Source organism: Penicillium canescens (assembly GCF_028828765.1).
Source record: "Penicillium canescens strain IBT 15451 chromosome Unknown utg000005l_segment0_segment0, whole genome shotgun sequence".
NCBI classification, from domain to species: Eukaryota; Fungi; Ascomycota; class Eurotiomycetes; order Eurotiales; family Aspergillaceae; genus Penicillium; species Penicillium canescens.
In genome coordinates, this window is record NW_026703967.1 from 2789377 (window position 1) to 2806429 (window position 17053).

The 17053-nt window shown below is 49.0% G+C and overlaps 9 protein-coding genes across 9 annotated transcripts; 2 read left to right on the forward strand and 7 right to left on the reverse strand.

Annotated features, from left to right (window-relative positions):
- Positions 1–17: 17 nt before the first annotated feature.
- On the forward strand, positions 18–1714 carry N7446_008662 (SHNi-TPR domain-containing protein). The gene is made up of 2 exons (XM_058517407.1): positions 18–1254; positions 1313–1714. The coding sequence occupies exons 1-2, from the start codon at positions 172–174 to the stop codon at positions 1595–1597; spliced, it is 1368 nt and encodes a 455-aa protein (XP_058371053.1). The 5' UTR covers positions 18–171; the 3' UTR covers positions 1598–1714.
- A 103-nt stretch (positions 1715–1817) lies between these two features.
- On the reverse strand, positions 1818–2498 carry N7446_008663 (yippee/mis18 family protein; the record flags this gene model as incomplete). Its single annotated transcript, XM_058517408.1, has 1 exon — positions 1818–2498. The coding sequence occupies one exon, from the start codon at positions 2496–2498 to the stop codon at positions 1818–1820; it is 681 nt and encodes a 226-aa protein (XP_058371054.1).
- Positions 2499–2675: 177 nt separating this feature from the next.
- N7446_008664 (ornithine decarboxylase antizyme) lies at positions 2676–3549 on the reverse strand (the record flags this gene model as incomplete). Its single annotated transcript, XM_058517409.1, has 3 exons — positions 2676–2892; positions 2965–3349; positions 3435–3549. The coding sequence occupies 3 exons, from the start codon at positions 3547–3549 to the stop codon at positions 2676–2678; spliced, it is 717 nt and encodes a 238-aa protein (XP_058371055.1).
- A 282-nt stretch (positions 3550–3831) lies between these two features.
- On the reverse strand, positions 3832–6418 carry N7446_008665 (cleavage polyadenylation factor subunit MPE1). Its single transcript, XM_058517410.1, has 4 exons — positions 6053–6418; positions 5706–6003; positions 5557–5654; positions 3832–5500 (listed from the first exon to the last, which is right to left on the reverse strand). The coding sequence occupies exons 1-4, from the start codon at positions 6222–6224 to the stop codon at positions 4215–4217; spliced, it is 1854 nt and encodes a 617-aa protein (XP_058371056.1). The 5' UTR covers positions 6225–6418; the 3' UTR covers positions 3832–4214.
- Positions 6419–7330: 912 nt separating this feature from the next.
- Positions 7331–9115, reverse strand: N7446_008666 (imidazoleglycerol-phosphate synthase; the record flags this gene model as incomplete). Its single annotated transcript, XM_058517411.1, has 3 exons — positions 7331–7420; positions 7474–8916; positions 8993–9115. The coding sequence occupies 3 exons, from the start codon at positions 9113–9115 to the stop codon at positions 7331–7333; spliced, it is 1656 nt and encodes a 551-aa protein (XP_058371057.1).
- A 394-nt stretch (positions 9116–9509) lies between these two features.
- N7446_008667 (deoxycytidine monophosphate deaminase) lies at positions 9510–10917 on the reverse strand (the record flags this gene model as incomplete). Its single annotated transcript, XM_058517412.1, has 7 exons — positions 9510–9569; positions 9631–9681; positions 9732–9819; positions 9879–10011; positions 10085–10446; positions 10504–10843; positions 10896–10917. The coding sequence occupies 7 exons, from the start codon at positions 10915–10917 to the stop codon at positions 9510–9512; spliced, it is 1056 nt and encodes a 351-aa protein (XP_058371058.1).
- A 364-nt stretch (positions 10918–11281) lies between these two features.
- Positions 11282–13735, forward strand: N7446_008668 (putative autophagy ubiquitin-activating enzyme ApgG; the record flags this gene model as incomplete). The annotated part of the gene is made up of 7 exons (XM_058517413.1): positions 11282–11472; positions 11528–11636; positions 11689–12455; positions 12519–12663; positions 12722–13186; positions 13240–13602; positions 13655–13735. 7 exons carry the CDS (start codon positions 11282–11284, stop codon positions 13733–13735), a joined length of 2121 nt encoding a protein of 706 aa, XP_058371059.1.
- Positions 13736–13792: 57 nt separating this feature from the next.
- N7446_008669 (RlmE family RNA methyltransferase) lies at positions 13793–14941 on the reverse strand (the record flags this gene model as incomplete). The annotated part of the gene is made up of 7 exons (XM_058517414.1): positions 13793–13837; positions 13889–14050; positions 14103–14151; positions 14215–14510; positions 14568–14594; positions 14654–14704; positions 14771–14941. 7 exons carry the CDS (start codon positions 14939–14941, stop codon positions 13793–13795), a joined length of 801 nt encoding a protein of 266 aa, XP_058371060.1.
- A 234-nt stretch (positions 14942–15175) lies between these two features.
- On the reverse strand, positions 15176–16842 carry N7446_008670 (uncharacterized protein; the record flags this gene model as incomplete). Its single annotated transcript, XM_058517415.1, has 3 exons — positions 15176–16402; positions 16462–16752; positions 16813–16842. The coding sequence occupies 3 exons, from the start codon at positions 16840–16842 to the stop codon at positions 15176–15178; spliced, it is 1548 nt and encodes a 515-aa protein (XP_058371061.1).
- Positions 16843–17053: the final 211 nt, after the last annotated feature.

A 17053-nucleotide genomic window follows, 5' to 3' on the forward strand; every position in this document is an offset into this window, starting at 1 on the left:
TGAGACGCGTGACAAACGCGCCGCGCCCGAGCAAAGCTCTCCCTTCACTCTTTTTGCCCACTTCCTCGGTTTACTTCTCTTTGTCGGGGGACAATCCTTACTTGACTCCTTTCTTCCTTTCTCTCATTTACTTCCTTTATCATATACCTGGTTGTCTCTACATTCTGCGCCATGACTGATACCCACCAACCTACTATGCAAGACCAGCCCGAGCTCTCTGCGCAAGAGCAGCGAGCCCAACTCGAGGACTTGATCGCACGAGCCGCCGCGAAAGATGCGACTAAAGATCACAACGCAGCTTCCGAGCTGTACTCTCAAGCTACCGAGCTGCAGGCCGAACTCAACGGCGAACTATCCCCAGAAAATGCCGACTTGCTCTATGCCTACGGAAAATCACTGTACAACGTGGCAGTGAGCAAAAGTGATGTGCTGGGATCCAAGGTAGCTGGCGATCCTCAGCCGCTACCTAGCAGCCCACCAACAAAAGCTTCGTCTTGTGCTGGGTCTAAATCCACTGGTGAACGTATCGTCAAAGATGCGATTACCAATTCGAAAGCTCAGGGCTCGCCATCAAACAAGGCCACAAGCAAAGAGTTGGAACCCGCTGGATCCAAGCCGCTTTTCCAATTTACCGGAGACGAAAACTTTGTTGACTCCGATTCGGAGGATGGGGAAGATGGCGAGCAAGCCGACGAGGAGGATGACGACGATTTTGCCAACGCCTTTGAAGTTCTCGATCTGGCTCGTGTTCTGTACCTCAAAAAGCTGAGTGCTGCCGAGGAAAACGACGAAGGCAAAGGCAAATCTACAGCTATTTCTACGGATACCAAGCATATCAAGGAACGACTTGCCGATACACACGATCTTCAGGCCGAAATCTCCTTGGAAGCCGAAAGATTTAGTGACGCAGTTGCCGATCTGAGAACTGTTCTCGAACTGAGGAATTCGCTATATTCACTTGAAGATCCTTCAGTCGCAGAGTGCCACTACAAGCTCTCTCTCGCTCTAGAGTTCGCGTCTGTTCAACAAGGAGGTGAGGAAGAAAGCGGTGAAAACGAGAACAACAAGATTGATAAAGAGATGAGAAAGGAGGCTGCCACCCAGATGGAGCTTGCGATCCAAAGTTGCAAGGTCAGAATGGCCCAAGAAGAAAAGAAGCTTGGGGCCGACACAGACGTGGATGAGGACAAAGCAACTGCGACAAAGAGGAAGATCGCCAATGTTAAAGAGATCATTGCTGATATGGAGCAACGGGTAATTATGCCGCTCCCTTGACCATCTTATTTGAAGTGTCAACTGACGAATAATGCAGCTTGTTGATCTGCTTCGGCCGCCTGTGTCTGTCGAACAAAACGATCAAGCCAATGAAGCTATGCTGAAAGGTATTCTGGGCCAGATTGTCGGCCAGTCAGCAACCGATCAGAAGGCGCAGCTTGAAGCGGCGAGCAAGGGAGCGACAGATTTGTCCGCCTTGGTCAAACGAAAGCCCGCAAAACAGCCAACTCAGGGGTCTGATTCTGCCACAAAGAGGCCTGCTGAAGAGCCTGCGGCCGATAATGGCTCGAAACGGTCCCGCGTCGATGATGCCTCTTCTTGAATTGATTTGCCTCTGGAATTGCATCTCTAGGCACAAAATTTCCTGTGCTTTTATACATCCTAGCAACTACTTCAATTATCTAGGAGTTAATGAATATTCAATGAAAAACAAATGCGGCCTTCCAAGCTATATTAAGATATGCAAATATTCAAGGGTATCATATCACATTGTGCAATGACCACATCGTACCATAAGCTCTCGGTGATTTCTTCTCTCCGCCTCATGACATTCCGAACATGGCAGGTCGACGTTCGATCTTACGACTTCGTCGACGTGTAGCGAGTCCAGGACTCCAGATGCCAGCGAACAAGTCCTCACACTCATCCTCATCCTGGCTGTCGAACTCGGCGTCTGTGGGAGCAGATTCGAGCCCTTCCGGTTGGTGTTCTGATCGCATGGACGCATCAAGACCGGGCGGGGACTCCCAGCAGGCAGAGGTTGTGATTTTCTTGGTTTCCAGAATAAACTTGCCAACCTTGTATCTTTGTGATTCTTCCTCGGCTGCAACATACTTCCAGCCCAAAACACTGTCACAGAAGGCGCAGCTCACATCGCTGACTGTATGGGCACCTGTGACTAGCTGGCGAGGAACTGGGCGCTGTAATATCGTGTTGGGGAGTGAAGTTGTGGGCGAAGATGACGCGCTGACCGACACGGCCGTAGCTACAGGCTCCGCTGAGACGAGATATGCACGGCCATGGCGACCCGTAAATCCTTTGCTAATAATCTGGGAGGCAAAACAAAGGTGTGACGCGCACCCCGCACAGCGTAGGTAGGGAACATGTCCCTCCAGGTACTTCTCAGGCTTGCGGGATTTGAAGTCTGGAGGAAGCCCATGGGTAGGAAGTACGGTCGATGGGAGAAGGAACTTAGGAAAGTGGAGTTTGCTCTCCTTGGACATATTGAGGGGGAGGAGTGTAGTCAAGAGTCAAGAGTCAAGAGTCTACCTTGGAAGGGAGAGAAGCTGAGGTCATGTCTTATCTTATCTTATCCGGTTGGAAACGCGGGGAAAATGTCCGTTCGCATTACAACTAAGAACTATCCTTCAACATATCATACTACAGAAACCATGCTATGGTTAGACTTCAGCGACCAAGAAGAGCCACTTGTCGCTGATGGGGACTCCCTGGTCACCACTTGACATCCAGGGTTCTAAGGTCGTAAGGCTGAATCCACACCACCCTAGACTTCGGACGAGCTCCATTGCATCTGTGCGTTCGGAGCGACCAACACACGCGACTATTTGTGAGCACCCAAATGTAGTCATATCGGCGAGCTCGAAAAGAGCAATTAGTCTGTGAGATGAAGGTTAGCGGACAATCTCACATCTCTGAAGCATGAGCAACTAGAGTTCTCAAGGTACATACCCTGATTTGAGGCCTTGGTCAAGTACACGGTCTTCGAAAAAGACGAACAGGGTGCGCTCCCCGTTGTTTTCGGCCACAAATCCTCGATATATCGCATCGCCAGAGTAGTCCCAAACCTCAATCCATCGCTGGATTCGATCATGCCTTTGTTCGATTTCATTTTGGATGTTTTGGAACACATCCATCCCCAGCGACTCCTGTCGCACGAAACTCCCCTCACCAAGGAATGTCGTAGACAGTTTGTCACAGAAGAGTCTCTCACACTCTTCCGGGATGGTATGTGTCGCCTCCCCTCTGAACTCTGGCCAGCCATTGCCGGGCCAGGTTCTTTCCGCGCTGGAAGCGGGGATATCGAGGGGAGGACTTAAAAGAGCTGGTTTAGACCCTGAGGGGACCTCAGGGATACCACTGTACTCCTAGATTCAAGGGTTAGATATTGGCTGGATGAAAAACAAGTTGGAGGCCCTTACCGGCGCCCAGCGTAGTGCAGTAGTGGAAGCCGTGAACCTTGGAGGTCGACGACTCAACACTGTAGCAACTGGCGAGGACAGTGCTCTGGGATTCTTGGCCCAGAAACCGCTGCATTTGATTGCAATTACTACTGTGGTTACTCATGTATTTCGCCATGATAGTCGATGATTCCGATCGTTGTGGGTCTCTGGGGATTTGATAAACGGTGTAGGAAGACAAAGGTCGGTCAGGGTATTGAGACTGATCGGGAAGAGTAATGATGCAGAATGAGTAGAGAAGACACGGTGAAGACGGTTGGTTTGATGAAAAGAAGTCGAGGATATGACTGAGCGAAGAGATCAGACGGTGTGGACGGGGGGACGAGCGTCTTTTCCAATTCGGTCACCTGACTCCACTCCTCATACATATGATCTCCATAACACCCGATATCTCTACATTTGGCACCAGACTCTCAGAGTACAAGTCTCTGGTTGCCTTGTGGTATTTCTGTGGTTAATAATAATTTGCAATGGGCATTTATTGTTAAAATTGTATTGAAACTATGTTAAAGTACACACTCCAGTTGTCCGTCATCTCTACCCTAAAGTCATCGCATACACAGAAAGTATGGAGGGGAGATACAAATGCCAGGAAATGAAAGAACGCCTCCAGAATGACACGTAAAGAAAAGAAATGAAGGGACAGAAATGAAGAAAAAATGAGGCCGCTCTAAATATGCATATACACAGTGCACCAGCGAAGGCCACAACGCCAAGTGACAAGTCGTAGTCGGCAACACTCTAAAGCTCCCGGTAATCACTAGGCCGAACTCTCCGGTTTCTAGCTTGGTGACGTTGCGGATTCACAGGCTGACGGAAATACGGTGAGTCCTCTTCTCTGGAGTACGGAGTACTAAAAGCTGTCCGTTGCTGGTTGGAGAAATTGTTCATGCCAGGACCTGGCCCTTGAAATCCGTTCTGGCCCATGGGGAACATAGACAATGAGGGATCTCCGTTGAACATATTGGGAAACCCGTTGGGCATTCCACCATTGTTCTGGTCGCCGAACATACTGGGATTGAATTGCATGTTCATTGGGTTCCAACCGGGACCCATGCCGTTTGGAAAGCCAGTAGCGGACGCCATCGCCATCGGGTTCATGAATCCCATGGCATCGGCTCCAAATCCTGGACCGGATAATGGCATCATCGGCATGCCTGCCATTGGTCCAAAGCCGTTGAAGGGCATCTCTTGGTTGAAAGGGGCAGGAGGAACACCTGCCACGCCCTCTTTGTTGCTATTATCCGGACCTTGGGCATCTGATTGGTGATCTTCGGCCTTTTGTTTCTTAGCAGCATTACCCGGCTCAGAAAGTGCCGTTTCAGCAGCATTAGTGGGTTCATCCTCCGCTGGTCTCTTCTTTGACTGGGTGTATGCAGGGTCTTGGGCTTGATTGGGTGGGCTTTGCTCTTTGTCGACTGAAGGGGCCTTGGATTCGGTTGTGGCTGCCTCTGAGAGAGGGGTTCCATCTGGGCCTGCAGGAAGTTTTTCCTTCTCCTTCTTTGCATCAGCCTTCTCTGCTTCATAGATCTTAATTTTGGATGCAGATTCATCATCCGGGGTGAGGTTGTCAAGTAAGACCCCTTCCGTGGAACAACCAGGGCAAACAAAGTCACTTTCAATCAAGGCATTTGAGATACAGTCATTGCAATATGTTCTTTGACAACATGGGGTCTTTGTTGGCTCTAAGAACATTCTCTTGTCAATTGGGCATTCCAGGCCACGAGCTTGCAAAGCCTTGCTCTCCTCGACTGCTGCTGCCTCAGCTGCCGCCGCCGCCGAGGCCTTGGCCTTTTCTTGATACAACTCCCAGGCTGCCTTATCCGGTTTTGCAATCACAAAGTCACCATCAGCATTCACCATCACCCCTGTATTCCTCGCATCTTCGGTGGAGCCATCAGGGGCCAGAGATTCCGGTTTCTCAACTTTGGTTTGGAGTGAACGTGGGATGCCGGTTGATCGCTTGACTCGGTATTTACCGTCGAATTTCGGATCGTTGTTGGTCGGGCACGCTTGGATCCAATGACCTGCATGGTGGTGTCAGCAGTCTGTAATCGTGGCACCTGAGTAGTGAAATGTTTACCTTTCTCTCTGCAACGGTAGCAAAGATACCCCGGCGGAGGAGGGTGGTCTGGTACGTTGACAGGCTTGCCTCTGCCACGGCCGAATACGGGTGTCGCGCTGGAAAAATGTCAGTGTCAATCCTAATCAAACGAATATGCGAGCTCTCACTTGGCCATTTCCTGCTGTTGTTCCTGCCATTGACTAGCTTGTAAATTGAAAAGCGCATTGATCTTCTCTTCTTCGGTTTGAGCATTATTGAGTTCCAAGACATTGTTGTTCACGGATTGTCCCATCCCAGGTGTCGCTCTGTTTGTCGAAGGTTCGTTGCGGGGGGCACTGCGAGCATTGACTGGCATCTTTCCGGAGACATAACGAGCAGCACCGCCCTTACCAGGGCGTGCTGCAGGTAGTCTGCGAGCAATCACCGATGTGGACCGAGGGATGATTGTCGTGTCGTCATCATATTCTGTTGAAAAGGGTCAGAAGGGAGGGCAGATGGTGAAGGAGCAACGTACCCTCTCTGGTGTCCTCGTTGTAAATTGACAGCTCAAAGTCACTTCCGTCACCCAATCTACTTTGGCTGATAATCTCTCTTTTGAGTTCAAAGACCGAAATACCAGTGCCATCGAAGGTGACCCGTGAGGGTTCTTTCTGGGACTTGAACTTGAAATGAACGGACGATGACATTGTATTCAATTTTGAGGGGTGCGACAAAGATGACTGTTGTATTAATCCCCGAGTTTAGAGTACCACCAGCTTGTATACTGAGCAAGAGGGGCCGATAAAGAGAAAGCGTTTGTGCTATCGGAGTGTGGGGGACCACCAGTCGCAAGGAAAAAAGCAGGGAAGAAAAGATATCTGCTTAATAGCAGACAAAGCACAAGTTTTAGGGAAACGAAATCAGAAACCGATAGACCTGTATCTATCGATTGGGGATGCTGGAGACAATGGATTGTGAATGAATCTTCTTGAATGCTGAATAGTGAGTGTTCAGGTCACTGCATACAAATGGAGATCAAGAAATTGAGGAATACAATTGTCGAAGGGACACTGGCGCTGAAGAAAAAAGGTGCATTCAAGAGAGATTTGATGGTCTGTCCCGTCCTTCAAGTGATTCGCAGAGCCACCCCAACACCTTGACCTGTTATCAGACCAGCTCGCTGGAGATCCTTGCAGACACCTTCTCCTATCAAAGGAATACCTGTTTATGAGCGATAAGCGTCGTGAATGTTAGACAACCGAAATCGGGATATTGCGGGTTCGTGGTTTCGATCACGGGTTTCGGGCAAGTCGGAAATACGGGGATGGTAAATCAAAGATCCAAAGGAAAGAAAGGAGCGGGAACAACACCCGATACTGAGTCTTTGAAACTGGAAATAAAGGGCAGAGATGGTGCAAGAAAGAAGTTCGGTGACAACGGCTGGCGTCGACGGATAAGGAAGAGATGAAGTGGCAAGTGAGGAAAAGTCAGATGATCAAGTCCGTATTCACCGCCTTCCACGCCGCCTTGATTATGCAATGAGAGTCAGAGGGGCTTGCCTGTTTAGGAAATTGCAGTATAATGGCTATATTCTTGTGCCCACAGTTTCTTCGCTTTTTTCATACAACTGTATGGAGCCTAGTACTAGGTATATATGGGATCATTTTCTCTTCATTTTTACTATACATCTCAAGTTGATGGGCTTGGCCCTCATGATCTCTATTGTCGTAACAAAAGTGAAGAAAAACACTTTACAATCTGAAAGTATGCTCAGGAGGAAATAAAACACGATAACTAGCACGGTATCGACTCTTCAAATGTCAGCCTCAAATTGGCGAACTAAGAACCCCTCCGTTTGGAGGTGGTCTTTCACTTGAGTCACGGTAAATTCACCTCGGTGGAACTAGGACCTGGTTAGAAACTCCATCACAAAGCGACATATAGATGCAAACTTACCATTCCAGCTCCTAGTGCTGCATCAGTGGTGGTTTTTTTGAAAACCTCGGCGAAGTGTGCAGGTACCCCAGCACCGCTCGAAGCGATGACAGGGATCTTGATCGCAGCTTTAACGTCATTGATCAATTCCAAATCAAATCCACTGTTGCTTCCATCCTTATCTATGCAGTTCAAGAGAATTTCGCCCGCGCCCATGGCCTCAACAGCCCTGACAAGTTGTCGAACATCCATGTCACGAGTTTCCCTGCCACCTTTGACAGTGCACTGGTACCAACAGTAGCTTTGTCCCGATGAGTTAGGAAATTTAGTCTTAAGTGTGTGGTGGTGGGTGTCCTCTGGCTTATCAACATAAACCCTCTTTGGATCGACGCTCACTACAACAGCTTGCTTGCCGTAGGCGTTGGATATCGTCTCAATGGCAGTTTCACCACTCAGCCTCTCACCAGCGTTGTAATAGTCTTCCGCAGCAAAGACAGCATCAGATCCGACGCTGACTTTGTCGGCACCAGACTTGAAATACATCGTTGCCACGTCCAAGGCAGGGACTCGTGTTCCATCGGTGTCAACGGTATCTTTAATTCCTCCGCCAATGGTCAGAGGCACAAAAACAGTTTCCGATGTCCGTCGCAGAATTTCAAGCATAGGCGTGTCAGCGATGGGACAGTTCCGGAAAGAGGTAATGTTCAAAAAGGTAACTTCGTCTGCTCCCTGCTCGTAATATTTCTTAGCCATGTCGACAGGCTTTCCGAGGTTTCGCACGTGACCACTGGCATCTGCTCCATCTTTTTCGCGTACATCGTACTGATCGCCCTTGGTGACAACCAAGTCGCCAGCATCGTTCGTTCGAACATCAAGACAGGCAATAACCCGACGAGTGAGCCCATTTTCTTTGCCAGCAACCAGATCCCGTGAGAGGGACTGAAATTGGTCGCCATTCAAAAATGAGCGAATGGCGCGGAGGCCGGCCAAACCACTCTTCTCCGGGTGGAACTGTGTGCCAAAGATGTTGCCACGGCTGATAGCTCCAATAAACTCCTCTTCTCCATAGGTGGCCGTGGCCACGGACCAGCCTTCACTTTCCAGGGCACCCGGCTTGTAAGGAGCCGCGTAAGAGTGGACGTAGTAGTACTTGCTAGTTGGCCTCAGGCCATAAAAGCTTTGCACCTTCGCGGTATCAGACCCAGTATTCATCGCCGAATTCCATCCAATGTGCGGAACACTCTTGGAACTATCGTTAAACTTTTGAATGCGAGTGGGAATCACGCCAAGTCCCGGGACGTCGCTGTCTTCCTCGGAGCCCTGGAAAAGGGCTTGCAGACCAACACAGATTCCCATGAAGGGCTTCCCAGCTTCAATATGCCGTCGGATGGGCTCTAAAAATCCACCCTTGTCCAATTGAGAGAGACAGTGGCCAAAGTGGCCAACACCGGGGAGGATCAGTTTCTTGAGCGTGATCTTGTTAGCAACCTCATGTTATGGCTAAGGCATGGGTAGAATCGCCATTGGCCAATTGACTAACATCTGCATTTCTCACATCCTCTGGTGATCTGACCCATTCAACATCGTATCCAACTTGGTTGATCGCATTGACCAAGGAACGGATGTTTCCCGCAACGTAGTCCAGGAGGTGCACAGTAGGCATGGCTTCAATGTCTCAAACCACAAGGCTGAGGATAAGCTGCAGGTAGAACGGAGGATTGAAAAGGATCAACTCCCGGAACAAAGAATGGAAGAACATGACTCCTTCGAGGGGCTGCTCGAGGGCCCCGCCAAAATTCGCGCGCTGAGTCATAGTTTTCTTTTTTTCTGCCGGCTAAACTAATGCGATTAAAGGTACATCCCGGTACCTCCCCACTCTTCCTATCTATCACCTATCGCAGGTAAACTTAGGTACTTTTTATGTCCCGGGCCGATACAGATCCACTCTCAATCAATAAGTTCATTTGTTTGGGTATTTCTTTACGTTATGTGTACTTTTGAAGCAAATCTTTGTCTATCTTTGCTTGAGCTGTGCGAGTCTCCCGCCACGTCTGGGGTCAGTTTCCATCTGTGGCTGGTCTGTCAAACTCCTGTAAATAAACAAGACCATTCGAGGGCTGTGATGGGGTCAGCTATACCACATAAATTAACTAGAGACTGGGTTTTAGGATTAGCTACCGGGTGGAATTGCCGTAGGCGAACACCTGCCTCTTGCAAGATGGCAGCACTCTGGATGGTCTTAGTAACTAAAGTGCAACACTGGCAGATAAAATGCTTACATCTTTGTCCATGTTGTATCCTTGCGAGTAAACAACTTCAGATATGCCAACTTGGGCTATCTTAACAGTACATGTCAAGCAGGGGCATCTGTGATCAACAGTGAGATTTTCCTCGTAGGGCGCGTACCAAGCGTAAATTGAACGTACGTATCACAGTAAAGGATAGCTCCCTCTCGAATGCGCTCTCTGCCTGCTTCCAACAACGCGTTTTCTTCGGCGTGTAGGCAAAGGCATGTTGAGAGACCAACTCCGCCTCCATCTCCGCGGTTGCACCGAGGGCCTGAATAGCGTGTTCAAGTCAGTGTGGTGAACATAAAATCATCAAAGTCACTTGGCTCTAGCCTCGATCATACATCCACCTTGGTTGCAGTTTTGGAGATGGCGCGGAGTTCCATTGTACCCAGTACTAATGACACGGCGTTCTCGGACCAGCACACATCCTACTCTTCTTTTCATGCAATTGCTTCTTTGGGCAGCCAGAGAGGCCAGCTGCATGAAATATTGATCCCAATTTGGTCGCAACCGCTCTTCATCGGCCAGGTCGAGAGTTTGTAGGGCCGAGTGTAGCTCTTCAAGGGATGACGATGAGTTGAACAAGCGTACTTGTGCTTTGTCGGTCAAGTAAACCCGCCCAACATCCTTGTCGTACAAGTTATGGTCGTTCCAGAGAACAAACTTTTCGAGATCGGGCGGATCTAGCTGTCTTCTCCAGCACCTTTTGAGCGACCCAGTCAGTCCCTAGGCTGAGATCATGAACTGTATTTCCACGAACCTGTCCGCAAATCGTTTCCATCGAAGGCTGACCGGGGCATCAACGCTCACGAGTAAGAAGAATGGGCGCAACAGGAACCGATCTAGAGTATTTGCATCTGCAATATCTGTAGTGATCCAACGTTCTTGCCATCTTTTGGTAGCAAAGTCGAGGAGAATATCAGCGTTCTCAAACATATGCTCTGGTTGGGCGTCCCCTTTCTTTCTGATTTCTGAAGCTTGTAGTCGCAGGTCATTCTCTGGCTCGGTGATGTGGGGCGGTTTGCTGGTAAGTTCAAGAAGCTGGAACCCTTGGTGTTGAATTAGGTACTCGGCAATCGCATGCTTGCCAGCACATATGCCTGATGATTTGTTAGTTCTTCGCACGGTGAGTTCCAGGGTGTATCTTCTGACCTCCACATAATCCAACGAGCATTTTTTATTTCTTCTTTTTCTTCTTCTTCTTCTTCTTCTTCTTCTTTCAGGTAGAGGGAGTAGAGAAAATAGAGTAGAAAGTAGAAAGTAGAAAGTAGAGGGGAAAGAAAAGAAAGAAACGCGAAAGTAGTGGGGCCGTTCAAGCCGTGATCTTATCGAGCCTGATAGGAGAAACATTGGGTATCTACAAAGAATATCAAGGATCCATGATAAATCCAAGGACATATTGGGCAGTAGTCACCTGGGCATGGGATAGAGTCAGCTGACAAGGTCATGGTCCACGGGTATGTATAGATATAAGATTTATAGACCTTCCCCGCCCGCGTTGACATCACCCATAACCTTTTTCCTCACTCTTGCTCAAGATGCAGTACACGCCATTTGCTTCCGATATTGAACTGCCCTTTTATACATCCCTGGCTTCCCACAAGATCAACCATGACAAGCTAGATGACTCCGCCCGGGCCGTGCTGGGCCTATATGAGATCCGCCCCTCTGATCCCGATCCCGCATCATGTCGGATTCAAATACACGGAAATGCCCTCACTGGCAGCGAGTAAGATCGGATGAAAGGTGTATCTCAACTTTCCCATCATTGACAAGTCACCTAGAGGACCCGCTGGCTACTACAGAGCCGAAGGCATGATCAAAAATGTCAACACAGTCGAAGAATATCGAAACATTGACAGGCCCCAGCTGCTTCACCAAGCTGGACAGACGGTAAGGATACCACTTACCAGCCTCTTGTTAACTTACTGATAGGGATTTCAAGGTTTGGGATGCAATCCATGACGGAACAATCTTCTCATGTCCGTCATTGCTGGCCAGCTTCATTATCGTGTCTTTTGCCGACCTCAAGAAATACAAATTTCATTACTGGTTTGCTTTTCCGGCAATCCACTCCGACCCCTCATGGATACCAGTGGAAACAGCTAGTCAAGTGTCCCAGCCACCCCAAAGCCAAAATATTGATTCTCTCAACGGGAGGTACCTATTCCCGCGTGAAAGCACTACCCTCGTGGAAGCCGTGGAGACTTGGTCCTATGCTGTGGATCATCGGCAAAGAGGGTTCTTTCTAGCTCGGAAGACCAAAAAGGACAATGGCCATCCCCCTCCAGAAAATACTGATATCGAAGACACCGAGCTGGACAGCAACTGGCAAATAGCGTCACTTTCAGAATACGAAAATGGGTTCTTCAACGACACCGCCGCTGGAGACCGTTATGTATGTTTTGCAGACCCATCGAATTACGAACAGGCACCGGGGTGGATGTTACGGAATTTACTGGTTTTGGTCAGGCAGCGATGGGGCCTCAACCGAGTACAGATCCTACGGTATCGTGACGTGCACTCAAAACGTGAACAGGGCCGCAGCATGGTCATTCAACTGAGATCAAGCGAAAAACAAGAAGTTCAACCACCGAAAGCACCGATCAAAGAACTTTCGCCGTTACCAAAGGTAACCGGATGGGAGCGCAACCCAGCAGGAAAGTTGTCAGGGAGAAATGTTAACCTCACGGATTACATGGATCCTAAAAGGTAGACCACTCTCACGATGTTTCTCACCTCGTACTCAGCTAATGAGAATTATCACGCTTATAGATTGGCAGACCAGTCGGTCGATCTTAACCTCAAACTCATCAAGTGGCGAATTAGCCCGACGCTCAATCTTGAGAAAATCAAACACACCAAATGTCTTTTGCTCGGAGCTGGCACCCTAGGTAGTTATGTGTCTCGGAACTTGCTGGTATGTGGATCTGAACGGTCGTGCTTGGAAGTACTTGTCCTAACTATCGCTTGTTTAGGGTTGGGGTGTGAAGAAAATCACATTTGTCGACAATGGGTCCGTTTCATTTTCTAACCCTGTTCGGCAGCCTCTATTCAATTTCACGGATTGCTTGAATGGCGGGGCCCAAAAAGCACATAGAGCATCCGCAGCCCTAGCCGAAATTTATCCCGGAGTGGAATCCGAAGGCCATGCAATGTCGGTACCTATGGCGGGTCACCCCATTGTGGACGAAAAAGCTACAAGGGACGAGTTTGAAACACTTAGAAAGTTGATCGATGAGCATGATGCTATTTTTCTTCTCATGGACACACGGGAATCACGATGGCTACCAACCGTGATGGGCAAAGCCGCAGGGAAGATCGTCATGAATGCTGCCTTAGGGTTTGATACCTTCGTCGTCATGCGGCATGGCATGAATGGCGATAGCACATCATTTGAACTTGGATGCTATTTCTGCAACGATGTTGTTGCACCAGCCAACGTAAGACCGAAGGGGAGAGCAAGTTGGTACTGAGCTGACCATAATCTACTTAGTCGATCAAGGACCAAACTCTCGACCAACAGTGTACAGTGACCCGTCCTGGAGTAGCCCCCATAGCATCTGCACTCCTCGTGGAGCTTTTAGTGTCGCTTCTTCAGCACCCCCAAGGCGCCGCAGCACCAGCTCCGGTGGCTAAAAGCACCGAGAGGGATGACCATCCTCTGGGCATTGTGCCCCATCAAATTCGAGGATTCCTATCCACATTTGAGAACTTATCCGTCACTGGCCAGAGTTACCAAAGCTGTAGTGCATGTTCGGAGAGAGTGATTAGTGCATATCGCGAGCATGGTTGGGATTTCGTGCGAAAAGCCCTAAATGAACCCGGCTACGTTGAGGAATTGAGTGGACTAAAAAAGGTCAGCAAAATTACCATTGAAAAACACACTTGGAGACTGACATATAGAAAAGGTTCACGAGAAGGCGGAAGCAGCACTGGCGGATATTGAGTGGGATGAGGCATCTGACAATGAAGAGATCGAGACCCTCTAAGGAAAGTGTTTCGAAGGTGATTTGCACATTATAAGACCCTGATACCCCATACTTAATTCATGGTTTCCGCTCCAGACCAACAAAAAATGCTTCTTTGGATTCCTGCCGATTGCTTTAGCTGAGCATGTTCAGATTGGACAAGGCAAACCTTACGCTGCGAGATGATTCGGGTTTTAGCCGATGGACCTTTTTGAATAGATCTCTCAATTGCTGCTCCAACTCTTTGTCCTCGGCGCCTTGGTAGAATTTGCAGACAAAATGACCGCCTGTTTTCAAAACCTCTGTGCTGAAGCGTAAAGCCGCGTGGCAGAGATCCTGCTTAGAGTCAGAAACATCCAACCTCAAGGTGTAGTAGGGGGGTTCATACCATACTGCCAGCATGATCCCTGAAATTGAGACCGCTGGTGTTCATCATCCTGTTATAGGGAGCACTTAGACTTCGTTTCCAGAATCCGGACGTCTGGTACCAGGGAGCAGACATATCGCTTAGAACCACATCCACCGTTCTTTCAAGTATTTTATCACTTCCACGAGATTTTTCGTCAGGGTGTTCAGAATCTAAAGTCGGTTCCAAAAGACTGGCACTAGAATCGCCCTGAAGGCCGGGCTGGCGCGGTCTGCCTCGGTCGGGACTGCGGAGAAAGTCTCGAATATATGTTTGAATTTCGGGTGCGAGGAAATTGCCCTGGATTGTAGACACTCCTTTCGGTGGCTGGGCTGGGATGATGTCGACACCGAGGACTCGACCGTACGGTTGGGTGCGGTTTGCAGCCACCTTCTGGGATTAATTTCGAATGTCGACAGCCACTATTCAAAATGGGGCATAACATACCTGAGACCATGAGCCTGGCGCATAGCCCTATACAATCCAATGAGATCAATTGCCAGTCCGAACCGGGAGACAAACGATTAGCATACCAAGTCAACAACTGTCTGCCCACCCTTGAAAATTCTATATTTCTCGTCGATCTAACCGCAGAGTCCATGTCAGGTTCATATGCTTTGAGAAAAGAGAATAAGATAAGCGCCGTTTACCTGCAATAATTTAAAAGCGGCTCTGCTTTTCAGCCCTTGCACTGCTGCTTCTCTCGTGAACTGATCCTTTTGCTGTCGAGCCTGCCAGCGCTTCGACGAGGCCTGTCTTGCCTGGTATAATGCGCCATGGCGACAAGCGTGTCGCCATGTGATTGGCAATAATGCAAACATGGCGTGAAGGTGGGGAGAGAAGTCCTCTGGGGTCCGAGATTCACAAGGAGCTTTTGCTTTCTGCCGGCAAAATAAAGTGGACCGCCGATGTCCCCGGCATGAGTTTATTTATATACACGGGATATATCTGTAAATACCGTTCCATTGATTCAAGAGATGGTGGATTAAGCGCTAATATGTGATTACGCTGGCATAGGAATTGACAGAAAATAATTATTCTAAGTCTAACTGTCATCAGAGTTGTTTGCGGTCCCGTTTCAACGGAGAAAATCCCATAGGTGCACCGAATCCAAGACCTCGTTGCAGTCGCTCGCCATTAGACGTGCTTGGTTGCTGCATACCACCTAACTTTGACGTACGGCCAGCCCCTAGTGCAAGTTTGCGCCCAACTTTCTTGTTCTGGCGAGGCTCTCCATCATCATCATCATCCTCTTCCTCCATCAAACTTCGGTCTCGTGGACCACCTAGTTTGCGTTTTTTCGGCTTGACCTGCTCGTGTTCACTAAGCTGTTCATCATCAGTATCAATGGGTAGCATCTGGCGATCCAGGCGGTTGGCTGGCTTCTTGAAATCATTTTTTGTTGCCGAGACATCACGCGCCCTCGATTTCGCTGGTTTACTGATGGGGTTGCGATCTTGGGTTGGAGACAATTGGCGCCGCAAGGCAGAACCAATGCGCCTGGGCTGGCCAATGGGGTTTCCTGTGCGAAGTAGTTCATGTGTGGTATCGGCATCTTCACGCATGTCATCTTCGTCTGCCACTGAACTCAACGGGGAATCTGCCGGTGCACCTGTGCGGTTCAAGAAGGGAGTAATAGAGAACGCCGATTTGTCACCAGGCAAGGCCGAGTCTCTTTTCATCTTCTCTTGAACTCGAACTGCGCCAGGAGTTGCAATCGTGACCCCAACATGACCACTGGGTCCAGGGCGCTGGAGTGGGATAGTTCGAGAGCGTGGTTCCGAATCATCTCCTCTGTCCACTTTGCCGTTGTGTCGCTGCAATAATTCATTCTGAGCTTCCTGTAGCTTGTCCTTGGTCGATCGTAATTGCTGTTTTAGCGAATCAATCTTCCCCTCAAGCACTGCGCGCTGGCTGTCAAATTCTGACCTCTGTCGCCGTTTGTCCAGTTCTTGCTGTTGTTTTGTTCGCGATTCCCCCGCTAGTTCATTTCGTAACTCATCCACTCGTGCAGATAGTTTGGTTATCTCCGCTGTTTGCTGCGATCCCTTAGCCTGAGTGCGTTCGTGGGCATGTTTTTCGTTATCAAGTTGAATCTCCAGAGAATTCAGCTGCCGTTCCATCTCATTTTTCTCGGCAACCATAGCCTGATGTGATGAACTTTGGGCCTTGAGCCGTTCCATTTCTGTTTGTAGGCCTGCAAGATCTTTGGAAAGGCGAACCTTCTCAGCAAAGATTGCGTTGTAGCTGGTCGAAGTATGCTTCCGGCTGGCGAGTTCTTCCTGTTACTGTCAATGGGACAAATTCCACGAGACTATCCAGCAAGAGGGTTGGAGCTTACTCTGAGTCGGTCTATCTCGCTCGACGAACTTTGCGCGTGACGTTCCAAGCGATCAATTTCCCGGCAGGCTTCCTGAAGTTGAACACAGGCCTCGGAATCAGCGTTGGTGAACCGCAGGAGGTGTTCGTTCGCTTCATCCAACTGTGATCGGAGAGCTTCGTTTTCGAATTCCAAGAACAAGTGCTCCATGCGTCGCACACGATCTCTCTCGCCTTCCAGAAGACGCGCAGAGTCTGACAGGCTTTTCTCATACTCCTTCTCCAGATGCACAGTCCTCATGGACATCTCGCACTACATAAACAAGTTAGCATTTCCTGAATGTCCTCTTTGAGTTTATGGCATCCACCATACATCGACAGCTGCTCCTTGAGCCATTGCCATGATGAGAATACCAGGGTAAGACTGAAAAAAGAAGACTGAAATAAGAAGAATACGGCCAATTAAGCCCAATAAAGCTGAATAAGTTATGTGTGGTGCTATACCAAAAGTAACGATGTCCACGCAAGGGTAGACGCGTCGGTGTTTTGGGGCGATTACCCCGATTTGTCTTATGTAAGCTGTACCCCGTAACAGGTTGATAGTGGACACCTGG

Bases quoted from the DNA above. Each gene is read 5' to 3' on its own strand.
- N7446_008665 (XM_058517410.1), bottom strand. From the start codon at position 6,224: ATGTCATCGTCCGTTCATTTCAAGTTCAAGTCCCAGAAAGAACCCTCA. The intron at 6,004-6,052 runs GTACGTTGCTCC...CCTTTTCAACAG, and splicing joins CAACGAGGACACCAGAGAGG to AATATGATGACGACACGACA. The intron at 5,655-5,705 runs GTGAGAGCTCGC...ACATTTTTCCAG, and splicing joins CAACAGCAGGAAATGGCCAA to CGCGACACCCGTATTCGGCC.
- N7446_008662 (XM_058517407.1), top strand. From the start codon at position 172: ATGACTGATACCCACCAACCTACTATGCAAGACCAGCCCGAGCTCTCT. The intron at 1,255-1,312 runs GTAATTATGCCG...CGAATAATGCAG, and splicing joins TTGCTGATATGGAGCAACGG to CTTGTTGATCTGCTTCGGCC.